Source organism: Lonchura striata, chromosome 5, assembly GCF_050655825.1.
Source record: "Lonchura striata isolate lonStrDom1 chromosome 5, ASM5065582v1, whole genome shotgun sequence".
Taxonomy (NCBI): domain Eukaryota; kingdom Metazoa; phylum Chordata; class Aves; order Passeriformes; family Estrildidae; genus Lonchura; species Lonchura striata.
In genome coordinates this window covers 63,738,416-63,758,841 of record NC_140707.1, presented here as the reverse complement: position 1 = coordinate 63,758,841, position 20,426 = coordinate 63,738,416, and the positions used below count along the sequence as shown (strand labels likewise).

At 46.6% G+C, this 20,426-nt stretch overlaps 1 protein-coding gene across 17 annotated transcripts in view; it reads left to right on the top strand.

Moving 5' to 3' along the window:
* Positions 1 to 19,777: 19,777 nt before the first annotated feature.
* The window catches only part of CDC42BPB (CDC42 binding protein kinase beta), a 90,855-nt gene continuing 90,206 nt past the window's right edge, over positions 19,778 to 20,426 (top strand). For all 17 annotated transcript variants that reach the window (XM_077783952.2, XM_085580779.1, XM_021541364.3 and 14 more), the window contains exon 1: positions 19,778 to 20,204. In XM_077783952.2, coding sequence (XP_077640078.2) covers positions 20,027 to 20,204 — 178 coding nt within the window. In that variant the 5' untranslated portion in view covers positions 19,778 to 20,026. The remainder of the gene's footprint in view (positions 20,205 to 20,426) is intronic.

Here is a 20,426-nt window from a genome sequence, read left to right as displayed (position 1 = left end):
GATTTCTTCACCCTGGCTGGGTGCAAGGCTGAAAGGAAGGAGGAAGAGGAGAGAAGCCTGGCTCAGGGCAGCGAGCTTTGGCTCACAGCCCTGCTGCTGTAGGGGCAAGGGGAGACAGCTTAGGTAAGATGTCACCATCCCCTCGCTTGCCTCATTGCTTTGAAAGGGCAGCGGATGATAGAACTGCAAGCGACTCTATCACTGGTTTCCATGGAAAATATTGTGTCACAGGGGAGTTTATGAATTCAAGGCAGGAAAAAGCTGAAGAACCAGAGAACCTGGGTAACAGGACTTGGAAAAGGCAGGTCAGGGACTGTGCCTGTACCTTTACCAGCGGGCTGTGCACATGGTCAGCGTGCTTGTACGCTCGTACCTCAGGCTGCACGGCTGCCACAGCAAACAGGGCTTCCAGCAGGCTACAATGACAAGGCCACGAGGTATTTTCATAAATCCTCAGCCTTGCCAGGGTCTCTCTCAGATCCCCCTGTGGGCTCCCAGCAGCTTCCTCCGGCAGCCCCGTGCCCCGCAGCCCGGCACGGCTCCGGTCCCGTGTCACTAGAGGGCACTCGGGTTATTTTTTACACCAAGCCTCGACTATCAATATTCATAACATGCGCCGCGCTCTCGGGGCGGGTTGGCAATGTTCTCCTACGGCAGCAGAGGGTTGTTTTCAGCTGTTTTGCAGGGAGTGGGAGCGATCACAAAGGCAGTTCCTGTTTTCCGAGGGGATGCCACAGGGGCTGCCGGCAGCGCCGGGATGGGGCGTGCGCGGCGTGGGCTGCTGCGGCCGCCACGCGTGGAACCGCGTCCTGCTGCCCTGCCAGGTGCTGCTGGGCGAGACATGTCCTGGGACCGTGTCCTGCTGCCCTGCCAGGTGCTGCTGGGCGAGACATGTCCTGGGACTGTGTCCCGCTGTCCTTCCAGGTGCTGCTGGGCGAGACATGTCCTGGGACTGTGTCCTGCTGCCCTGCCAGGTGCTGCTGGGCGAGACATGTCCTGGGACTGCGTCCTGCTGCACTGCCAGGTGCTGCTGGGTGAGAGGTGGCCCCGTAGAGTGTTCCATAAAGTGTGTGCTCCCAGCCTTCCGGAGCTCCAAATAAAATAAGAGCACGTCTGACACATCTGAAGCTAGATGCCCGGTGGAGGATGAACTGGCATCATGGGCTTTTGTTTTCAGCCTCTGCAGCAGATTGCTAATGCAGCAGTGAATATACTTCTGTAGGAGCCTAGAAAGGATCCTTCAGAAAGAGATGTAAGTGGTGATCTGCCTGGATCAAGGGGTTGCACTGTGTGCCATATTTGGATGGGCTTTTTTCACGTATTTTGACCTGACACGAAGGCTCCTGAAGTCCTACCCTGACTCTGGTGTCCCCAGCAGAGCAGAGGACGCAGCCACAGCTCACACACGGGCATGGGGCACAGCTCCAGGGATCAGGGCTATGAGAGAGGGCCATGGAGGTCACAGCTCCTGGGTTCCACCAGCTGACCAGATTCTTCCCAACTCAGTGATACACAACCTGTGGCAAATTCCCAGGTGCCTCCTCCACCAACGGCTGGAAACAAAGCTTTTGCCTTCCCACCGGGTGCTAGAGCTGGCACACTGCTGTCACAGGAGGATGGGTCTCACTGTGATCCTTGAGCCTTCCCCAGCAGCGAAGCACATGCCTTGCCTCTGATGAAGCAGATTTCTCTCTCACAAACCACATCTCATTAACAGTAATTCTTTCTAAGCTGTAGCTGGCATTCAAATAGTATTTTCCTTTATTTACTGCCACTTTATTTGTGGTGGAGTAGCAGCTAGAGGCTCTGATTGGGACCCCCTCGTGCAAGACATAATGAAAAGATGGTCCCTGCCCCAAAGAGCTTCCGGTTTAATTACAGAATGAGCGACAACAGATGGATGCCCCATACAGACAGGGAGGAGCACAAGGTAACAGGGAGACAATTATGATTAGCTTAATAACCCACGGTCACAGTACAGCAGCTGCCTGCCATTGTCACTAATTGTCACTCCAATTGTTACAAAACAATTCTTGCAGTTTAATCTCAAATGGTTCTCTGTCTCCCAGGGGGAGAAAACCCAGATATTTTCCAACACCTTGTGCCTCACCTCTCTACAAAACCATCCCTCCAACCCTGAGAATGGAGGACACGTTGCCACAGCAGTGGTGCTTTTACAGTTCCCTCCCTGCCCCTCTTTGCTTCCCACATGGCCCTGAGACACGACAGCTGTTTCTGTCCCCTCCACTCCTGTCCCTGCATCCTCTTACCATAAAATGGGTGGAGGAGGAGCTACAAAGAACAGCGCTAGCAGGAGTGCAGACAGAGCAACCAGCACCCAGCTTGCACAGGAGCAAGCAGCAGGAGGAAATCTTGCTGCTGGAGGTCTGGCACTGTCCAACCACAGCCTGAGGATCTAGCCCACCTTTCCATTTTTATCTTTCTTTCTTACTACCATGACTCAGCTACATGTAAATCCTCACTCCCAGCATGCTTCCTGTGCTCTAACACTGTGACTGTTGTAGTGTAAGACCAAATTGCTGGCCCTTTTGTAATTGAAGTAATCATCACAATTTAAGTGGTATTTCATGGGAAACTACTCCCCTCTGTATCTCTTGACTAGGTATTTTCTGTGTATTTCTGTATATTTTCTTCTATGTGTTTTTGTGTCTACTTCCAGATTTTGACTGTTTGGATTCATGTTTGAAATATTTCCAGGAATCTGGCTTGTCCATGTCACACACAAATACACATGCACATATTACAGGACTTCTCCGTGCCCAAAGAGGAGGAGAAGTAGGGGGCACATCTGGCCACTCAGATTGAATTTCTGCTCTGACTGAGCCCTAGTCGAGCAGAGAGAGTCTCAGGAGACTGAGGCTGCTCCTAAGCCCCACCAGGCACAGCTCTCCTGCCTCCCCCATTTCTACAGCCACCGACCATCATCCATTTGTGTGCACAGGCATGAATCCTCCCATCTCCCTTCTCCACATCTGCACATCTTACCTCAGACTGAAAAACCAGGCTATAGTGCCTGCTGGGTTACATCCTTGCCCTCAAGGATCTCCACTGGAATGGGGTCATGAGCTCATATGACCATGCCAGCTCTCAGCAGTGTCTCCTAGGAAGGAGCAGAGCTGTGGGCATTGCCCTTGCTGGGTGCAATGGTCACTGTGTTACAGGGACCTCAACTCTCTCCCTTCCCAGGGGCTTGCTTTAAGCTTTGGTTTCCTTTGCAGCTCTCCTCAGGCTGAAGTAGAAGACACCTGTGTAGAAAGCATGGCCCTGGGAGGGAAGATGCACTGGTCTGCACCACAGAGGGCATTGCCCCCAGCTCTCCAGGGCTCAGGGGATTCCTGCAGCAGCAAGTTTGGTGCTGCAGTGTGGCAAAGTGACAGCCAGCAGTGAGGAACAGAGGCTGGGCTGGTATCTCCTGCTTGTGCTCAAAGACTTCTCCAAAACAGGACCATAAGGCTCTTCCAGCCAACTCAGTCCATTGGGAGCCAGGAGAGGCTCTGGTGGCCGGGCCAGTCTGGGCTCAGCCAGGTAAGCAGTGGGCTGCAGCCCACCCCCGTGTGCCAGAAAAGTGTGGCAGCCACACACACCAAAATTGCTGTCTGCCAGCACTCTGCTGTGGCTTGCTGTGCCAGATGCCTGGAGATAAGGAGATTGACAATTTACCAGGTATGATGGAGCCTGGCCAGCTTTGAGGGAACTAAGTGGGAGCACTTGCACTAAAGCAAAGGTTAAGTTCTTGAGTGCTACGGGCAGCTGCTGGGCAGGCCTGGCTGTGTCCTGCCAGTAAAAGCCATTTCAGGGTACTCCCTGCACTTTGTAGCATTCTAAAAGCAAGAAATAAGTTGCTTGAGCCTTCAAGTGACTCAGATCACTCTGCGTCCTTGGATTCTCACATCAGGTCAAGCGTGAATAAATTGTACTTGCTGCTTTCTTAGATATATTGCTTTTGTTGGAACAGCAAACTGCCAGGTTTACTAGCAAGCTGAAGAAAATCTCTGAGGTTTGGTTTATATTTTTCTGCTGAGCATTAATGACTTGTTATTTATTCCACCATTATTTAAAAAAATATTAAAATATGCAGAGATTTTATGGCAGCTCCTGCTGAGTCATTTCAAAGTGTAAAAACTCCTTCACTAAAAATTAGCCCATGACATTTGTTAGCTAGGTTATCTGGGGTTGCATTCCTTTCCTTTGCCTACCTAGTAACTATTGACATGACAAGTACAAGCAAGGTACAAGATAAAGGGTAAATGTAAATTTGAAATAAAGCCTTCTGTGTTGAAAGGTGGGAACTGTGTTCCAATCAATCTGCTGCTACTGTTTTCCTACTGTTGAAGTGGATATAAGTCAGGGAAAAGGAAGATGCCACATAATGTGGTGATGTGCTTGCTGCAGTGCAGGCTGCTGAACAAGGTATCTCAGGGCCTTAAAGACCATGAGAGTTGGGAATGATTTGCTGGCTCATATTTTGCACCATATGTCCCAGCAGTTCAAGTACCTACAGAGTGTGCTTAAGCAATGATATGCTGCCAAGATGAAGGCTGGTGTTCCTCAGCCTTTCAGCAGCTCTGCTGAGAGAAATGATTACAGAACCTGCAGAATATGTTAGATTTTCTTTATTTTGGGAATGTGGAGCTGGTTGAACTTGCCAACCAGCCCAGCAAAAAAGGTGAAAGGTATCAGAGGCAATAAAAGGCAAGTCAGTGTAGAACTTGCAGAGTTCAAAAATACTTGAACCAATCCTGTCAGTGAGACAATATTACATAAATTGCAGTTAAAAAAAAAAAAATGCAGTCAAAGAGAGCTGAGGTGGGGAAACCCAACATAAACATGTATTAGGAAGAAAATACTGTTATTTCTGAAGGATGCAGTAATCTATTTGATACAGGTCTTGGTAAATCAGCGCTTCAGTGCCTTATTTGCAATGATGAGACAGATGATGTGAAATGATAAGAAGTCTTGCATAACTAATTCACTGCAATATTTCAGAGCTGTTAGTGGGATGATAGTAAGAGAAAATAGAGAAGACATTTTGTGCCAAGATTTTTAAAAGCACTTCATAAAGAGAAAAGTTAAAGATTAATTGACTACTGGCTATGGTATGATAATGCAGTAAAGCATTGAGTTAGGCAACTGGCTTAAAAGCAGCTCATGATGGGAGGCTAGGACATGAGCACCAGCAAGCATTTGATTTTAAGACTCTAATTATCTGTAATGTCTTGTATTTTTAAATGGCTAGGTTGTGATATTGAAATATTAGTTACAAAATTTGCAGGTTAAGACAACAGTCAGATTTAATAAGCAGGAAAGGGGCTGGTATGTGTGCAATACAACTCTGCTCTGAAAGGTGACTGAAAATTACATACAGGAATTTTTTTAACATGGTTATATTTCATGGAAAAGTAAATGATAGTTTCATAACCACCTGTTCTGCAAACTGAACAGGACATCCTTGAACATCAGTAGGGATATTTGCAGAGTTGGGTGCTTCTCAAAGTGAATCAGAGCATCAGTCTCTGACCTGAAGCCAATAAAGGAGAGATGGGTTTTAAAGTTGATGACTAATGAGAAACAATACATCAGGGAGAAGTGCCAAGTTGCAAATAGCACTGTCATGCAATACACTGCCAAGTATTTCTGCGTCCTATTCAGAAAAGTTTTGAGCTCATCAGCGTTGTGTGTCACTGCAATAAAACTGGGAGAAATAACACTGTTGCTGGGGGTACAGAATGCAGAATCTCTGCCATATGGCCTGTGGTAGATGCATTTTGCTGAGACTACAGCACAAACCAAATGCAGTAGTTCCACAAATGTTAGTTTAGGACTTGTGTTAAAGCTGTGGCAGGTTTCAATTTTTCTTTTCCATATAAGGAATCTTTAAGATGAAGTAAACATATGCTTCATAGAGGGGAGGCTGCTCAGGAATTCAGCTGTTCTGGGTAGTGTGGTTTTGTACATGGGTAGTGTTTGAGGCTGAGTGACAAGTGTTGAGAGACATAGAAGAAACTCACAGGCTGCTCAGAAACAGACACAAGAAGATATATTAATAGCATAGCCTCAGCAGTCAGGAAGAGAGTACCTACCTTGTGTGTCCCTGTGTCTGTCCAGCCTAAATCCAGAGAGCTGCTCATTTGGATCAGGGCACTGACTGAAGGGCCTTCAGGGATGTCAACAGCTAGCCAGTTACATTTTACAATCCTTAAAGAGAAGCTTCTGATGTTCCCACACTCTTGTTTTCCTCCCTTCTCCAAACTGGGAATGCAACTCAGGTCCCAGTCAACCTTTCTATTATTGTTTCAATCCCCCAAGCCAGTAAAAATAGCTTGTAAAGGCTTTCACGTTATCTCTACCACCCATTTTTTAGTCATTCTGCAGGAACACTGTGCCCTGCTCCCTTGTTGAGCCTGAGCCTTCTAAGCAAGTGTCTTTTGCATCTTTTCTTTTTTCTTTTTTTTTTCTTTTTTTTTTTTTTTCAAAATCCTGCTGCAAACAGCTTAGCTATCTGGAAAATGGCCACTTACTCTTCACCTTTGCCCACTTCTCTGTTAAGAACCTCATTAAAGTGCTCCTCTGCCTTCCTGCAGTTGAATTCTTTAGAACTAAAAGCTTCAATTTTTCTTCTTTATCAGACTCACTCCCACTTCCTATCTTCTCTTCACTGCCACTTTTGTAAAATGCTCACATGCTGTTAGGACTCCTACTCTGCCCCATCATGTCCAGAAAGCCACAAAAGAAATATCTTTTGCTTCATCCTGTCAGATTTTTATACGCACTTTCAGCAATATCTTATGGCTCTGCAAGAGGTTGAGCTGGATTTTGAATGCAAAGAATCAGTCACACAGCACATTAATCCTCAGATGCTTTTGTGTCATCCTCCCCATGTTGGGTGTATCTTGTAGATACCAGGATCTTGCACAATCCTCATACAGCACTCTATCAAACGCTCAAATTCTTAGCATTCTGTGATGTCCCTTTCTAGATTTGTGTTTCTCAAAGCCTCTGGGGTATTTCTGTGGCTGTTCTTCATCTACTTCTTCATCATGCAGGTATTTATGTTATCAGCATTCTTACGAGTCACAGTGAGAACTCCTCACGAGTCTGGTGTTCTGGGTTTCTGATTTCCTTAGCAACTGTCTCCTGCTATGTGTCTGGTGCTCTCCCTGCACCAGCACCTATGGAACCTGATTTCTCCCAAATTTGGCAAAAGCACAGAAATGGCAAAGATACTGTCATCCTGAAAATTCTGTGTAAATGGGTGATTTAACAGAGGAGGATGAGAAGCTGCACTTTTACCCTTCCAGAGAGAAAGGCAAGACTGACTCCAGGCCTCACCTACTGGGTCTGGCAACCAGCACAGCCAGGATCCTTGTGGCACTCTGTTGAGAACCCACAGGAGGTAGGTGGGAAACAGAAAGGGAACTGGAAATACTGACATGAATCAGAAGGAAGTGGAAAACACTTTGGCATACTACAGAGGGCTGGAGGACAGAGGCATGAGAAGCATGGGTGGGAAAGGCAGGTACAGGTCTGAGTGCTGGACACAGAGCAATTCTGGGGTGCTGCTATGGAAACAACACAGAGAATGAGTAGAAGAATGATGGTTAGTGCACAGCACACAGATCCACTGGAAAAAGGTTCCTTAGTTCTGCAGCTCATAAGCACACTCTATCCTGGGTCACTACTGACAAATGCATTGACATGATAAACAGTGACCTGATCTCTGGAGTTCTGCATAATATCTCTAGGTGTGGCACACTTAGCAGATCTCATCCCTTGTAACTATTCACAGCCCCAGGACTCTTTTAACATATGATTGATTTCTTCCTCTATTTTAGCACTTAATTCTCTTGTACATTTCTTATGACAGCTTGAGAAAACCAGCATGTATCTGGGCAGTTCTTCATGGACTGTTCCTGTTTTTCATCATTCACTTCTGTGGTGACTACTGACAAAGCAGATACCATGCTCCCTTTTTTCTCCTGGAACAGCAAATTTATTCACTGAGGGCTTCAAAACTGGTGACTGCTAATGACCCAGGCTCATCATAATACACGCTCATGCTGCATATCCAGCTGGCTTGCTTCTCCTACAAAACAGAGGCTTTGCTCATTTTTATATGAGAGTGTTCCAGCTCTCTCAGCTTTTGCATGGCAGTGATAATTCTCTGGTTGCAATGTTGTATTTCGGGGGATGGTCTTACTATATAGGATCAAAACACTCCACATTCCAAGATCCACTTGAACATATTGTTGTTAGGTGATTTCCCAATGTGTATTTGAGTTTAATACAAATCAGGGCTTTTATAGGAGAAATATTCAGCATGTGCCCAGCCTGCAGTCTAAAGAACCAGGCTTCTTCACCTGACCACCCTCATTCAATATGATGAGGAAAGGAGCCTGCAAACAAAAACTACTGAAGGATTATCTGTGTGCTCATGGGAATGCTAAAGTCCTGCAGAGTCATACACTAGCTAAAAAGAGCCATTAAAACACCATTAGAACTCATACTTTGTGCTAAATGAGGCCCACAGCCCTGCCTCAGGGTAGTGAAAATGAAGCAAACCTTCACAGGAGCCTCAGGAGTTTTCTCAAGGGGAAAGGCAGCAGGCAGAGGGAGGTGCAGGCAGAACAGGACAAGCTGTAAGCTTGCAGTGCATCTGGGTCTAACCTGAGCTGCAGCCCAGTGGCTGCATGCCAACTGCATTAAAATCATAGAAGGATTTAGGCTGGAAAAGATCTTTCAGTTCATCAAGTCCAGCTGTAAACCTACCATGACCAAGTCCACCACCAATGTCATGGCCTGTCCCACACAGACAGGACAGCTACTCACAGCTGGGAGGGTGATGGCCACTCTGACCAGGCACTTTAGATACATGAGCCTGCCCACTTGCCATCAGGGACAAAATCCTGGAATAGCTGTCCATCCAGGGCTCAGAGTGGCTCAGACCTTGGGTTGCTGCCCCAAATTCCTCCATCTGGTGTGTGCCTCCAGCTAGTGCTATCCTCATGCTTTGCTAGGGGTCCAGCAGGACCTCACAACAGGAGCTGCACCTTGCTCAGTGGTGGCTGCTTCTCGAGGAGGTTTTTGCAGTAGTAACACACCAGATGGTTTTGGGGCAAGATAAATGGGACATGACTGGTGAGGACCTGGAAAGGTAAATCCATCAATTAGCTTAGTATAGTCTTTGTCACACAGAGGAGAGACCTGTCAGCCCTGCTGAGCAGTGTCTCTGCAGGTTCCCCAACTGTGAGGCCTGGCTCCAGGGCTGATATCACCTCCCTTCTGCCCAAAGGCCATTTGCCCCAGAAAAAAAGGCAATTCCATAAATCAGCAATGCTTCCCTGTGGCACAGCAGGCTGAAGGTATCCTGGGCTGTGTTGGGAAGAATGTTGCCAACAGGGAGAAGGAGGTGATCCCCTCTGCTCAGCCCTGGTGAAGCCCAGCTGGAGCATTTGTCTAGCTCTGGGCTCCTCTGTACAAGGCAGACATGGATATAGTGGAGAGAGTCCAGGGAGGGAACCCTATGATGATTAAGAGACTAGACCTTCTCTCTTATGGGGAAAGGCTGAAAGCCTGTTCAACCTGGAAAAGAGAATGCTCAAGGGGATCTTACCAATGTGTAATAAAATAAACACCTGAAGTGAGAGTGTAAAGAGAATGGAGCCAGACTGTTTTCAGTGGTGCCTCTGACAGGATAAGAGGCAGTGGGCAGTGAGAAACCTGGGACTTTCCATCTGAACATCCAGAAACACTTATTCTCCCTGAGGGTGACTGAGAACTGGCACAAGTTGACCAGGGAGATTGAGGAGTCTTCACCCCTGGAAATATTCTCTCACTCCTATAGATACTGCCCACTGCCCTGGGGTTCTATGTAGCCCTGCTTGAGCAGGGGGAGTGGGATCAGATGACTTCCAGAGGCCCCTTCCAACCCCAACCACTCTGTGATTCTGTAACAGAAACAGTGAAGAGCATGTGTAACACCTGGACTTTTAAAAAAGGCGACTTCAACTTCCTACTATGACAATGACTGATTACATTTGGAAGCTGTCCCTAAGCTTCTGCTTGAGCTGAAGCCTGCTGTGAGTACTTTGCATTTGCTCTTAGAAACTACACCCAGGTGGATGGTTCAGAGAACAAATGTATTTAAATTAGGCATGTGGATTTGCATCTTAATCATGTTATCATGATTAAGTAGTACCTCAGCGTTACCTGAGGCAACCATAGACTACACACCTAAACGAAACCTGAAATAGTCAAAGCCCTTCTGCTTTACATACGTCAGTGCAGATTTTCACATCTGCAGGGCAAATCATAGATTGGCAAGCAGCATTTTAACGATTGAAAGAGACAGCCTTGTCCGGGACAGGCCCCAATTAACTTCAATAGAATGTTTTGAAATAATGTATTCTGTTCCTGGACCATCACAACATTAAATTTAGGCCTTGTCCTACTCCTAACATAATCAATAACAAAACCTCAGGATCAGATGGATGTCAGTGGATTTCAATGAAGTTATGACTGATTCTATCAGCCCTGGGGAGTTTAGTTATTGACAGAGTGAGTCTCTGCAATTTGCTATTGACTCCAATGAAGTCATGACAATTTACTGTAGCTGCCATCCCCACCTCATGCTTAATATCAAGAACAAAAGCAGTATCCTTTTGGAATGGAATGGAATGGAATGGAATGGAATGGAATGGAATGGAATGGAATAGAATAGAATAGAATAGAATAGAATAGAATAGAATAGAATAGAATAGAATAGTTTCAGTCTGTTAGGATCATGCAGTCCAAGCCCTTTCTAGTGTTAGACCACTCTCTCAGTAAAGAAATGCTTCCTAATCTCCAGTCTAAACCTCCCTGATGTAGCTTGAACCACGTTATGTCATTGGATGTCAAAGAGAAGAGACGAGTATCTCCCTCTCCACTTTCCCTTCTCAAGAAACTGTAGAAAGCAATGAGATCACCCCATGGCCTCCTTTTCTGCAAACTAGACAGGTCCAAAATTCCTAGCCACTCCTCACAGCACACTCCTTCCAGCCCTTTCACCAGCTTTGTTGCCCTTCTCTGGATGCATTCAAGTTCCTCATACCGTTCTTACATTGTGGGGACCACGATGGCACACAATATTCAAGAAGATCCTCTCAGAAAGAGACGTCACAACTTCATGCTCTTATGCATTGCCTAGCCTGAGCCCTTCAGCCTGTGACAATGGCCACTTCAATTTTAGAAATGTCCCCATTTCTCCATCAGAGCTAAGACTCAGAACAAGTGATAACCACAGCAGCTACCTCCTCATACACCATACATCTGTTCTTATATGTCAGAGAAGCAGCTCTCAAACCCGAGGCTCCTCGGGGAATCCTTCTTTGCTGTTTCTCCCAGTGTTTTCTGGTCAGAAGACCTCCTCACACGGGGCTATAAACTCGTAGCACCATGTGGTTATCACTGCCTGTTTTTTTACCTCTGAAAACAGGGCTTTGATAAGAGATTTCTGATGCCATAAAATGGATTTTTGACACTGTCACACACTAGCAGATGCAGCCTCTACCCCCAGTGTAGGAATTGCACCCACACCTGCAACATGGTGTTTGGTCTTGTCTGGGAAGCTGAAATCCCAACTGAAGCAGCTCATCACAGATTTAATTTTTAGAACTTCAGGTTGCTCTAAAACATGGGGAGCATTTCAACACTATATGGAGACAGCTAAAAAGAGAACATGATTAAAGAGCTGGGGCTGCAGATAACTTTATATTGCCAGGCGTGGTTGAGGGCTGGCAATTACAGAGCTGGCTGGAGACCTGTGTAGAACCAGCAGTTGTCCTCTCCTTCTTCACTGAAGCTGGAGAGCCAGCCTTGCTGCTACTCTTTCTGAAGACAGGTGAATACCCTACTTGGGGCATTGTCAGTCACCATACAGCCCCCATCCCCAAATTCTCTGGTGCATGTCCAGCTCCTCAGGATCCTCCCTGACTTTTTGTCTGCCCTTCTCCTTGATTCCTGCAGACAAAGACTTCCACATGACCTCCACAGACTTCTGAAAAGTCCAGGTGTGTGCTACTGGAGGATGAGTAACTCATCACTCTTCTCAAAAAGAAGGGCATCAACATGAGAAATGACAGAGAGCCAGCCCTCAGCAGAGAGGTGGGATGTGGGTAAATCAAATATTTCTGGTGGGTGGTGGACTGGCGGTGTCTGGGAGCATGGGAGCCAGGCAGGAGTAGCATTTACCCTTGCCTGCAGTGCTGTGAAATCTAGGTCTCTTCTGAAGTGCTGTCAATGTTGTTACAAATCTTTGTAATTGCTAACATGTGAGAGGAGACGAAAGCCTTTGGCACAGCTCCGTGCTGTGGCGGGGTAACTGCAGATCCACACTGAGTGACTCTGGATGTGCAATGGTGCAGTCAAGATCAGCCTGAAGCTTGGCTGAAATCCTTATTCAGAGCAAATGAACAGGAGCAAAATGTCTTCTTTGCACATTGTCAGAAAAATCACTTTGTTTTTAGAAGAGGTTTTATCAAACAGAAAAGTGAGAATTATCAGGAGCAGTCTTTCAGGATATTTGATGCTGATGCTGGTACAGTTATTTTTTTACTGTCCCAGGATACTGTGAATTGAAGCCATTTTGTTCCCACCTATGTCTTTTCGAACAGTGCTCAGCAATTTATAATAAAGAACCATCAGCTGGGAATGGCTTGCCAGGTTATCGTTACTGAAGAAGTAAAAGCATTTTTCTGCACAGTGTCTCCTGCTGCTTTTAAGGCAGTGTACAACAGCATTTTTTCTGCATGCTATTTAGGTTCTGCCTGTATCTTAGAAAGAGATTGGAATATTTTCTGATTTCAACTTCTCATTACCACAAAATTATTATCTATGAATTGTCCATTGTGGAGTGGGAACCAGGGAAGAGAGTACAATAGAACTTGATCTTTATTTTGATTACACATTTTCTGAAAAATCAAAGAGCACTTTGTCAGAGAAGAATGAAGTATGTATTAAAGTAACATTACTTAAAATGCAAAAATATTTCATTCAAATCAGATTACTTCTATTCCTTTTAGAGAGACTTAGTTGTGCTTATCTCCATGGGAACACTACTATTAAAGTCAGTGACAGATTTTTAAAGGTTCAAGAGAGAAGACAGAAGAAGTTTTATTTTTCATCTCCTATCATTCCTCTCAAGACATTAAAAAATTAATAAAAAGCAGTATTAATTTAAAATGTGGTATGAATAACACTGCTAATCTCAGCAACCCAGGAGAACTAATCCTAGAGTTTAACTAAGAAAAAGGAATACATTTCCTGTATATTTATTGCACATATCACCTAAAATTCCCCTTATTCTCTACAACGAACTGTACAACTGTCAGCTTGGCTGAACCACGGTGCCAGAGCATCTAGCAAAAAAACCAAAAATCCCACAAAACAAAATCAGATAATCTTAGTCTAGCGTCAACCCAGGCACAAAAACTCGCCTCCAGCAATGATGCTTTTCACACTTTGTACAAAGATTGATCTGACCAAGTCTGGCAGATGTGAAGTTGCAATAACAAACACTATTGTATGACAAAATGGCAGCTGTACAGAGAGCAAGACATGGTGCTGTGACTTGCAAGACATCATAATTGTTGACAAGATTAGGGGGTTTTAACATTACCTCTGTACCACTGCTTCCACCTTCTTGTGAGATCCATGGAGAAGTATGAGCCTAAGGAGGGTTTTATGTTTTGTTTTGTCATTCTTTCAACACTGCCATGTGCCTAAACAGATTGGATCATTGAGGCAGTGTTTTCCTTAGGATACTGTGGACTTGAAATCAGAACTGAAATGAAAATGAGCTGTTGTCTTGCCTAAACATGGTGATGACATTCGTTCCAGATGTCCACGACAATGACCTCATCTAAACCCATAGTTCTCAACACTTCAGTCTTTTTCAGACAAATACTGGGAGTGGGGAAAAAACAAGAAAGAAAAGAACAAGTGATCTCATAATGATTTTGATGAAAGCAGCTGCCTACTTCAGTTAATGCTGCACTCAAAAGTGTGAATGGAATGGGAAGCCTTTTAATTTGATGGGATCCATTTCAGGCTCCTCAAATTAAACTGCCTGTAAGGAGGAAACATGTAGACCAGTAAGACCAATGCTTCCTGAAACACCACCAGACAGGCAAGATCCCTTCTTTCAGGTGAACTTATATGAGCATAAATTATTGAGAAAGACATCTACATGAGCATGAAAAAATAGATAAAATAATGTGTTTGGGAACTTGCTGCAGTTAGACTGGGGGAAGTGAGGGGTTAGCATGGTTCCTTTGCTTATCAAGGCACTCTGCTCCCTAAGTCCTGCAAAGAAAACCAGTCAAAAGTGACAGTGTCCCTAAAAGTCTCTACTAATACACCTAATAAATTTTTACTTCTTTGTTTTTTTGTTCTCTTTAAGGAAGCATGCAGCAAGTACAAAACCTTTTCACATCCTAGTTTGCTTCACCTTCAGTCAAAATGTTGGGTTATACCATCACTAAAATCTAGATGCTTACAAGAGCAAAACAGAAGTACTGCCAAAACAAATGCACCCAATGACACAACACAATTAACAGAATGTAGCTTGCCAAAGTTTTGTTGTTCTCTCTTTTTTTTTTTTTTTTCTAATTTATGTTATGGGAAAACATTTTAGTGAGAATTGGAAATGACCAGACTCAGCCTTTCCCAGCACCTTCCTGTGAACAACTGCCCGTTCTTTCCTCCCACTTCACTCATCATCATGAGCAAAGGGAAGAGCATTAGTGAAACTCCCTTGCTCAGATATTGCATTACCAGAGAGCTGAAGCAGACAGAGCTCCCTGCAAGCTGAAGCACAGTTCTAGCATTCACCAACAAAAGAGCAGAGACTTTGTCTTCTTTGAGAAATTTCCTATGTACTTGCCATCATGGCTAACAAACCAGTGGTTTGTTAAAAACAGACTTTGCTGCTGTTTTCAATATTGACTGCATTAGCTCAATGTTCAGGCTTACATGGTGCAATGTCATAAAAGACAGCCCCCACTGATAGATTATTTTTGGCTCCCAATATAGATGACAGCTGTATATTTACACTACATTTGGCAAGAAGGGGGTTTTTAGAATATTGCCAAATACAAACAGATCTGGAAAGGTGACAGTTTCCTAAAAAATAATTCCAGGAAGGAAAGTCCATGATAACAACAAGATACAAAGCAGTCATGTGACTTTTAGGCATGTTTAACTCTTTTTTATATTCTACCTTTGGAACTCATTACTATGAGCTTTCTCTGATTCCAATTTAATTATATTTTGCATTCTGGATCCTTAGAAAGCTCCTCCCTTGCTGCACATTAGCCATTGTCTCTCTCAGTTAAAATTTTTATCTGATTTCTTTAATGAATAGAATATTTTTAGGTCTTCTAGCTAGGTTTTCTAGCTATTTAGATTTCCCTTTGTCTATTACTATAAAAACAATTTAGGCAAAACCCAAATAAAATATTGCAACTTGATGCTGTTTTTTCTCTTTTTCTAGAATTATCTGTCTGAATGTAACAAAGGAGATAGTTGCAACTTCTTCATTTTTTATTTTTAGCATAGTGTTTCCCTTGCTAATGAGCTATGTTTGCAATTTCTGCCCATACTCTATATTTCTTCATTTTCCTTAATTCCTAAATGATCTGTGGGTGGATTTTCCTGAAGTCATAAGGCAGTGACACGGCTGTTTCCTGTTGCCATCAAAATTCTGTAACAGAATTTCTCCCTCTACAAGGTACTAAGTTACTTGGAGTACAGCCACAAATTAAAAGAAAAAAAAAAGGCAAAAAAACCCACCCCAAAACAAAAAACCCACACCAAACTCCAGACCTAAGTTGATTGAGTTAATTGGATTCATAAAAACCTTTCAGTAGCTACATGGACCTTGTGTCTTCAGTTCTGCAGATCTACAATGATTCCAGAAAACTGAGAACCTGTTCACTTGCCAAAAAAACCCAAAAAACTAAACAAACAAACAAAACCCTTAAAAAATTTAAAATCAGATCTGTTCCAGAAAAAATGGGCTGTATTTTTCCACTTAAATATGCCACAGGAAAAAGGAACTGGTAAGATGGATAATTTAATTCATTTTAGCCAGATCACATTTATTTTTAGCCTATGGAATTGGCACAGATGAGTAACAGAAGCAGAATACCTTCAGCTACATTTCCAAGTTTATATACAACTCCTAGTAGGAATATCAAATGCCACCTTTGAGCTCAGTAGTTTTCTGTAGCTGAAACCCTTGCTGTGAAAACCCAGAATTATTTACAATGCACACGGCTTTCAACTCTTCGCAAGGTTTTTTTTAAACAAAATTTCAACTAATTGTGGAATACCTATAGCATCACCCATAAATAATCCTGCACGTGCTGGTCTGCTGTACTAAAGCTTCCATAGCTGTTAAAGCTGGATTCAATATCATCTGTCGTTCCCAGCACTGGAGCCGGTTCTTCCCTGCTACTGGTGCCAGTCAGGAATAGCTCCCGAAACCCCTGAATTCTGCTAATGCAAAACAGAGTGAGGAGACTGGAAACAACAGAGCGATCGGTAGGTAGAGATGGCGATTTCTTCTCCAGCTCCAGTCTCCTTTATCTCTTCCTTGCTGAAGGAGGTGATGATAATCACCACCTGCGGGAACAGATAAGAAGGGCTAAGATAGATATTGTAACAAGATCTTTAAAACTCTGTTCTCGCTGGCCATTACTCTGATCAACTGCGTGAAAATTACTCTCCAAAGTGGTAAGAAGCTGAAAATGTTAGGCTCTCCTTTTAAATAAAACGACAGCACCAGAAGAACAATTGTGATTGCTGAAACACCAAGGCTTCTCTAAATGAATGTATCTGTGATACGACACAGTATGAGGTCAGATGAAGGAACTGTAACCAAGGAGGAACACCTCGAGAGAACAATGAAATCTTCGAGATCTGCTGCAAAATATTTTTTTCAAGTGGATGTTTGCAGAAGGAAGTACAAAGAGATAGAAGTTATTCAGGAAAAACAAAACTATTTTAGTCTACTGTGGGTTTTCATTATTTTAAAATTTTGGGTTCTCTGTATGATTCATAGGATCTTCTATCAACTTGCATTTTTTCAAATTAACAGGTCTCTACACGCCTGTATCTTCTTGACCCGGGTACTAGGTCCAAATGCACAGGATGGGATTATTATGAACTGAACTGCTGTCAAAGAGATATCAAACGTGCCTGAGGGCCAAGGGATCCTAGAAACAGGTATTTCTGTAATCAGCTGCTGGCCCTCTGTGTCCCATGGTCTGCTCCACAATAAATATCCATGGCTCCGCCTGGGAGTGCTCCGGACCCTTGGGAAAGGGCAGCTCCCGTGTGCAGCCCTGCTTGGGTTTGGCCTCGCCGTTGGCCCTGGAGGTGGCAGATGGGAACGTTCAGGTCTTTCAGCAGTGGCTGACATGTCACGTCTGACCATGAGCAAAGCCCAGTCTGGCTCCTGCTGCTGGGGGCAGGGTGTTCCCAGCCCAGACAGAACCAGCGCTCGGCTGCCTCCTTTCCAGTGCCATGGTTTTGAACGCACAGCACTTCAACTACCTGCCGGGGGAGACAGGCAAGGAAACAGCATCCTTGCCAGTTCGACTTTGCATCAGGACCTGACTGGCTGCATTCCTGCAGAAGTGAACTCCCATCCCAAGCTACTCAGCATCTTGCCTTGAGGTGCTGCAGCTTCCAGAGAGAACAGTTCTCAGAATAAGCTGTGATGGGAAAAAAAGCAGTGCTGAGGAAAGGTTTGAGTGCCTTACACCCAGCTCCCTTCTCCTTCAAGGGATCAAGACAGCAGCTGTGAACACGCAGGGCTCTTTTGCCCAGGCTAGCTGCTGCTGAGAAATAAAGTCCTGTCACCAGGGAGGTTCTAAAAGGTATAAAAAGCCACAGCTTCCAGACACCATGTCCTGCTGCAAAGCCATGCCTGCTCCATTGAGGCAAATCACAGAGCAGGGAATCATGACAAATGTTGGGAAAGAGAAGGTCCCACTCCAAATATGGTAGGAGAATTCTCCCAGTGGCCACAGCATCTGGTGAAGACTTGTGGGGATGGTGGCCTTGGGGTCACCACATCCTTCATGGGAACCCATGGCCTGGCATGGCCAGGTGTGGGGCTGGGTGGCTCGGGCAGGCTGCCCGGTCCCCAGGGCACCTGCCTGACCAGTGAGGAGGGGACTTTGCCCTGGAGCCAGGGATGGCAAAGGCCACGGCACACACACTGTTGTCCATGAAATGGGAATCATATCTGGTGTGCAACAAGCCAAGAATTGCACACTCAAGAGAGACATTGATAATTTATTTCAGGGTTGTGCAAGCATGGGTGCTCAGTGGTCTTGCACAAATGAAGCACAAGCCACCGGAGTTTCTGCACCATTATTCATAAACAAAAATCAGAGTTAGCAACTTACCAAGCTCAGCCCCTCTACTAAGATTGGTTAGTTATTTCCATACAAGTTACATAACCCCAGCTAACTTCTACACATGCTCAGAGAAAGTGTCTTCATCTTGGCAGGGATCTTTCTGACCTGTAGGTGTTATCTTTAGTATTACACTTAAGATAGTTCAGCAATAGGATACTTGGGCCTGGAGTATTTTCTGCAAGTTAGCAATGGAGCCCCTGGAGCAGGTCCAGCAGAAGATAGGAAGGATGACTGGGGGACTGGGGCATCACTATTATGAAGAAAGGCTGAGGGAGCAGGTCCTGTTCAGCCTCAAGAAAACACAAGTGAGAGGGGACCCCATCAATGTCTACAAGTATCTGAAAGGAGGGTGGCAAGAGGATGGAGCCAGGCTCTTCTTGGTGGTTCTGCACGATAGGACAAGAGGCAATGGGCAGAAACTGATGCAGAGGAAGTTCCACCCGAGCTTGAGGAAGACCTTTACTGTGCAGTGACCATGCACGGAACAGGTTGCCCAGAGAGGGCTGGGAGTCTCCCTCACTGGAGACATCCAAGAGCCATCTGGATGCCATCCTGTGCTGTGTCCTCTGGGGTGACACTGCTCAAGTGGGGAGGTTGGACAAGACCCCGCTGTGTCCCAGACCCACTCCGAGAGTCTGTGATTCTGTGCATCGCCATGTGCTGCGTGCCTGAAGCTCCTCAGCGCCAGCAGGTCCGTGCGGGAGGGATGCTGCCTGTCCCGCTGACTAGGGCTCCTTTGTCGTGCTGGAAAGGACACACAGATCTTAGCCAAAAGAACCTCCTGACTGGGGCTAACACACACACAGAGGCACAGGCACAGACCCACACACACACATATACAGAGAGGGTCACACACACACACACACACACATACAGAGAGGGTCAGGCACACAGACACATACACACACATATACAGAGAGGGTCAGGCACACAGACACACACACACACACACACATACAGAGAGGGTCAGGCACACAGACACATACACACATACACACACACACACACACACACACACACACAGGGTCAGGCACACAGACCCACAGACACATACATACACACACACACAGGGTCAGGCACACAGACCCACAGACACACCCACACAAAAACACGAAAGTGCCGGCGCGGACGTGCAGCCCACGCGGCCGCTCTCGCCCTCCGCGGCGAATCTGCCGCTACGGCGCGCCGCGCGGCCCAACCTTCCTGCGCGGCTTCGCGCGGCCCTGCCCACGTCGGAGCGCGCGGGCGCCGCGCGGGGGCGTGGCCGGAGGCGCTCCGAGGGACGCGCCGGGCCCGGGGAGGAGGAGCGGGATCGGCAGCGGGATCGGCCCTTCCCCGCCGCCGGGGCGAGGCCGCAGCGGAGCGGGGCGGGGGGTGGCCGGGTTCGGCCCATGGACCGTCCGTGCCCGACGCGGAGCCCGTGGAAGGAGCCGCTCGGCCGCGGGAGGCGGCGCGGGGCGGCCGAGAGCGGCTGAACCCCGGGGCCTTCGCTTCGCCCCGTCCCGTGCGTGCCCCGCGCCCGCCGCCCGAGCGGCACCATGTCGGCCAAGGTGCGGCTGAAGCGGCTGGAGCAGCTGGTGCTGGACGGGCCGCAGCGGAACGACAGCGTGCTGAGCGTGGAGACCCTGCTCGACCTCCTGGTCGGCGTCTACGCCGAGTGCAGCCGCGACTCGCCGCTCCGCCGCGACCGATACGTGTCCGACTTCCTCGAGTGGGGTGAGCCCGGGGCGGCCGCGGGCGGGGGCTGCGCGCGGTGCCCGGCGAGAGGCGGCGGGGCGGGGCGGGGCGGCCCCGCACCGCGATCCCACCGCGATCCCACCGCGATCCCACCGCGATCCCACCGCGCTCCGGTGCGGCCGGAGACGCCGCCCCTGGATGCGGCGCCTCCCTGGGGAACACCCCCGCCGCCGGCCGGGCCTTGACCCTCCCGGTCTCCTC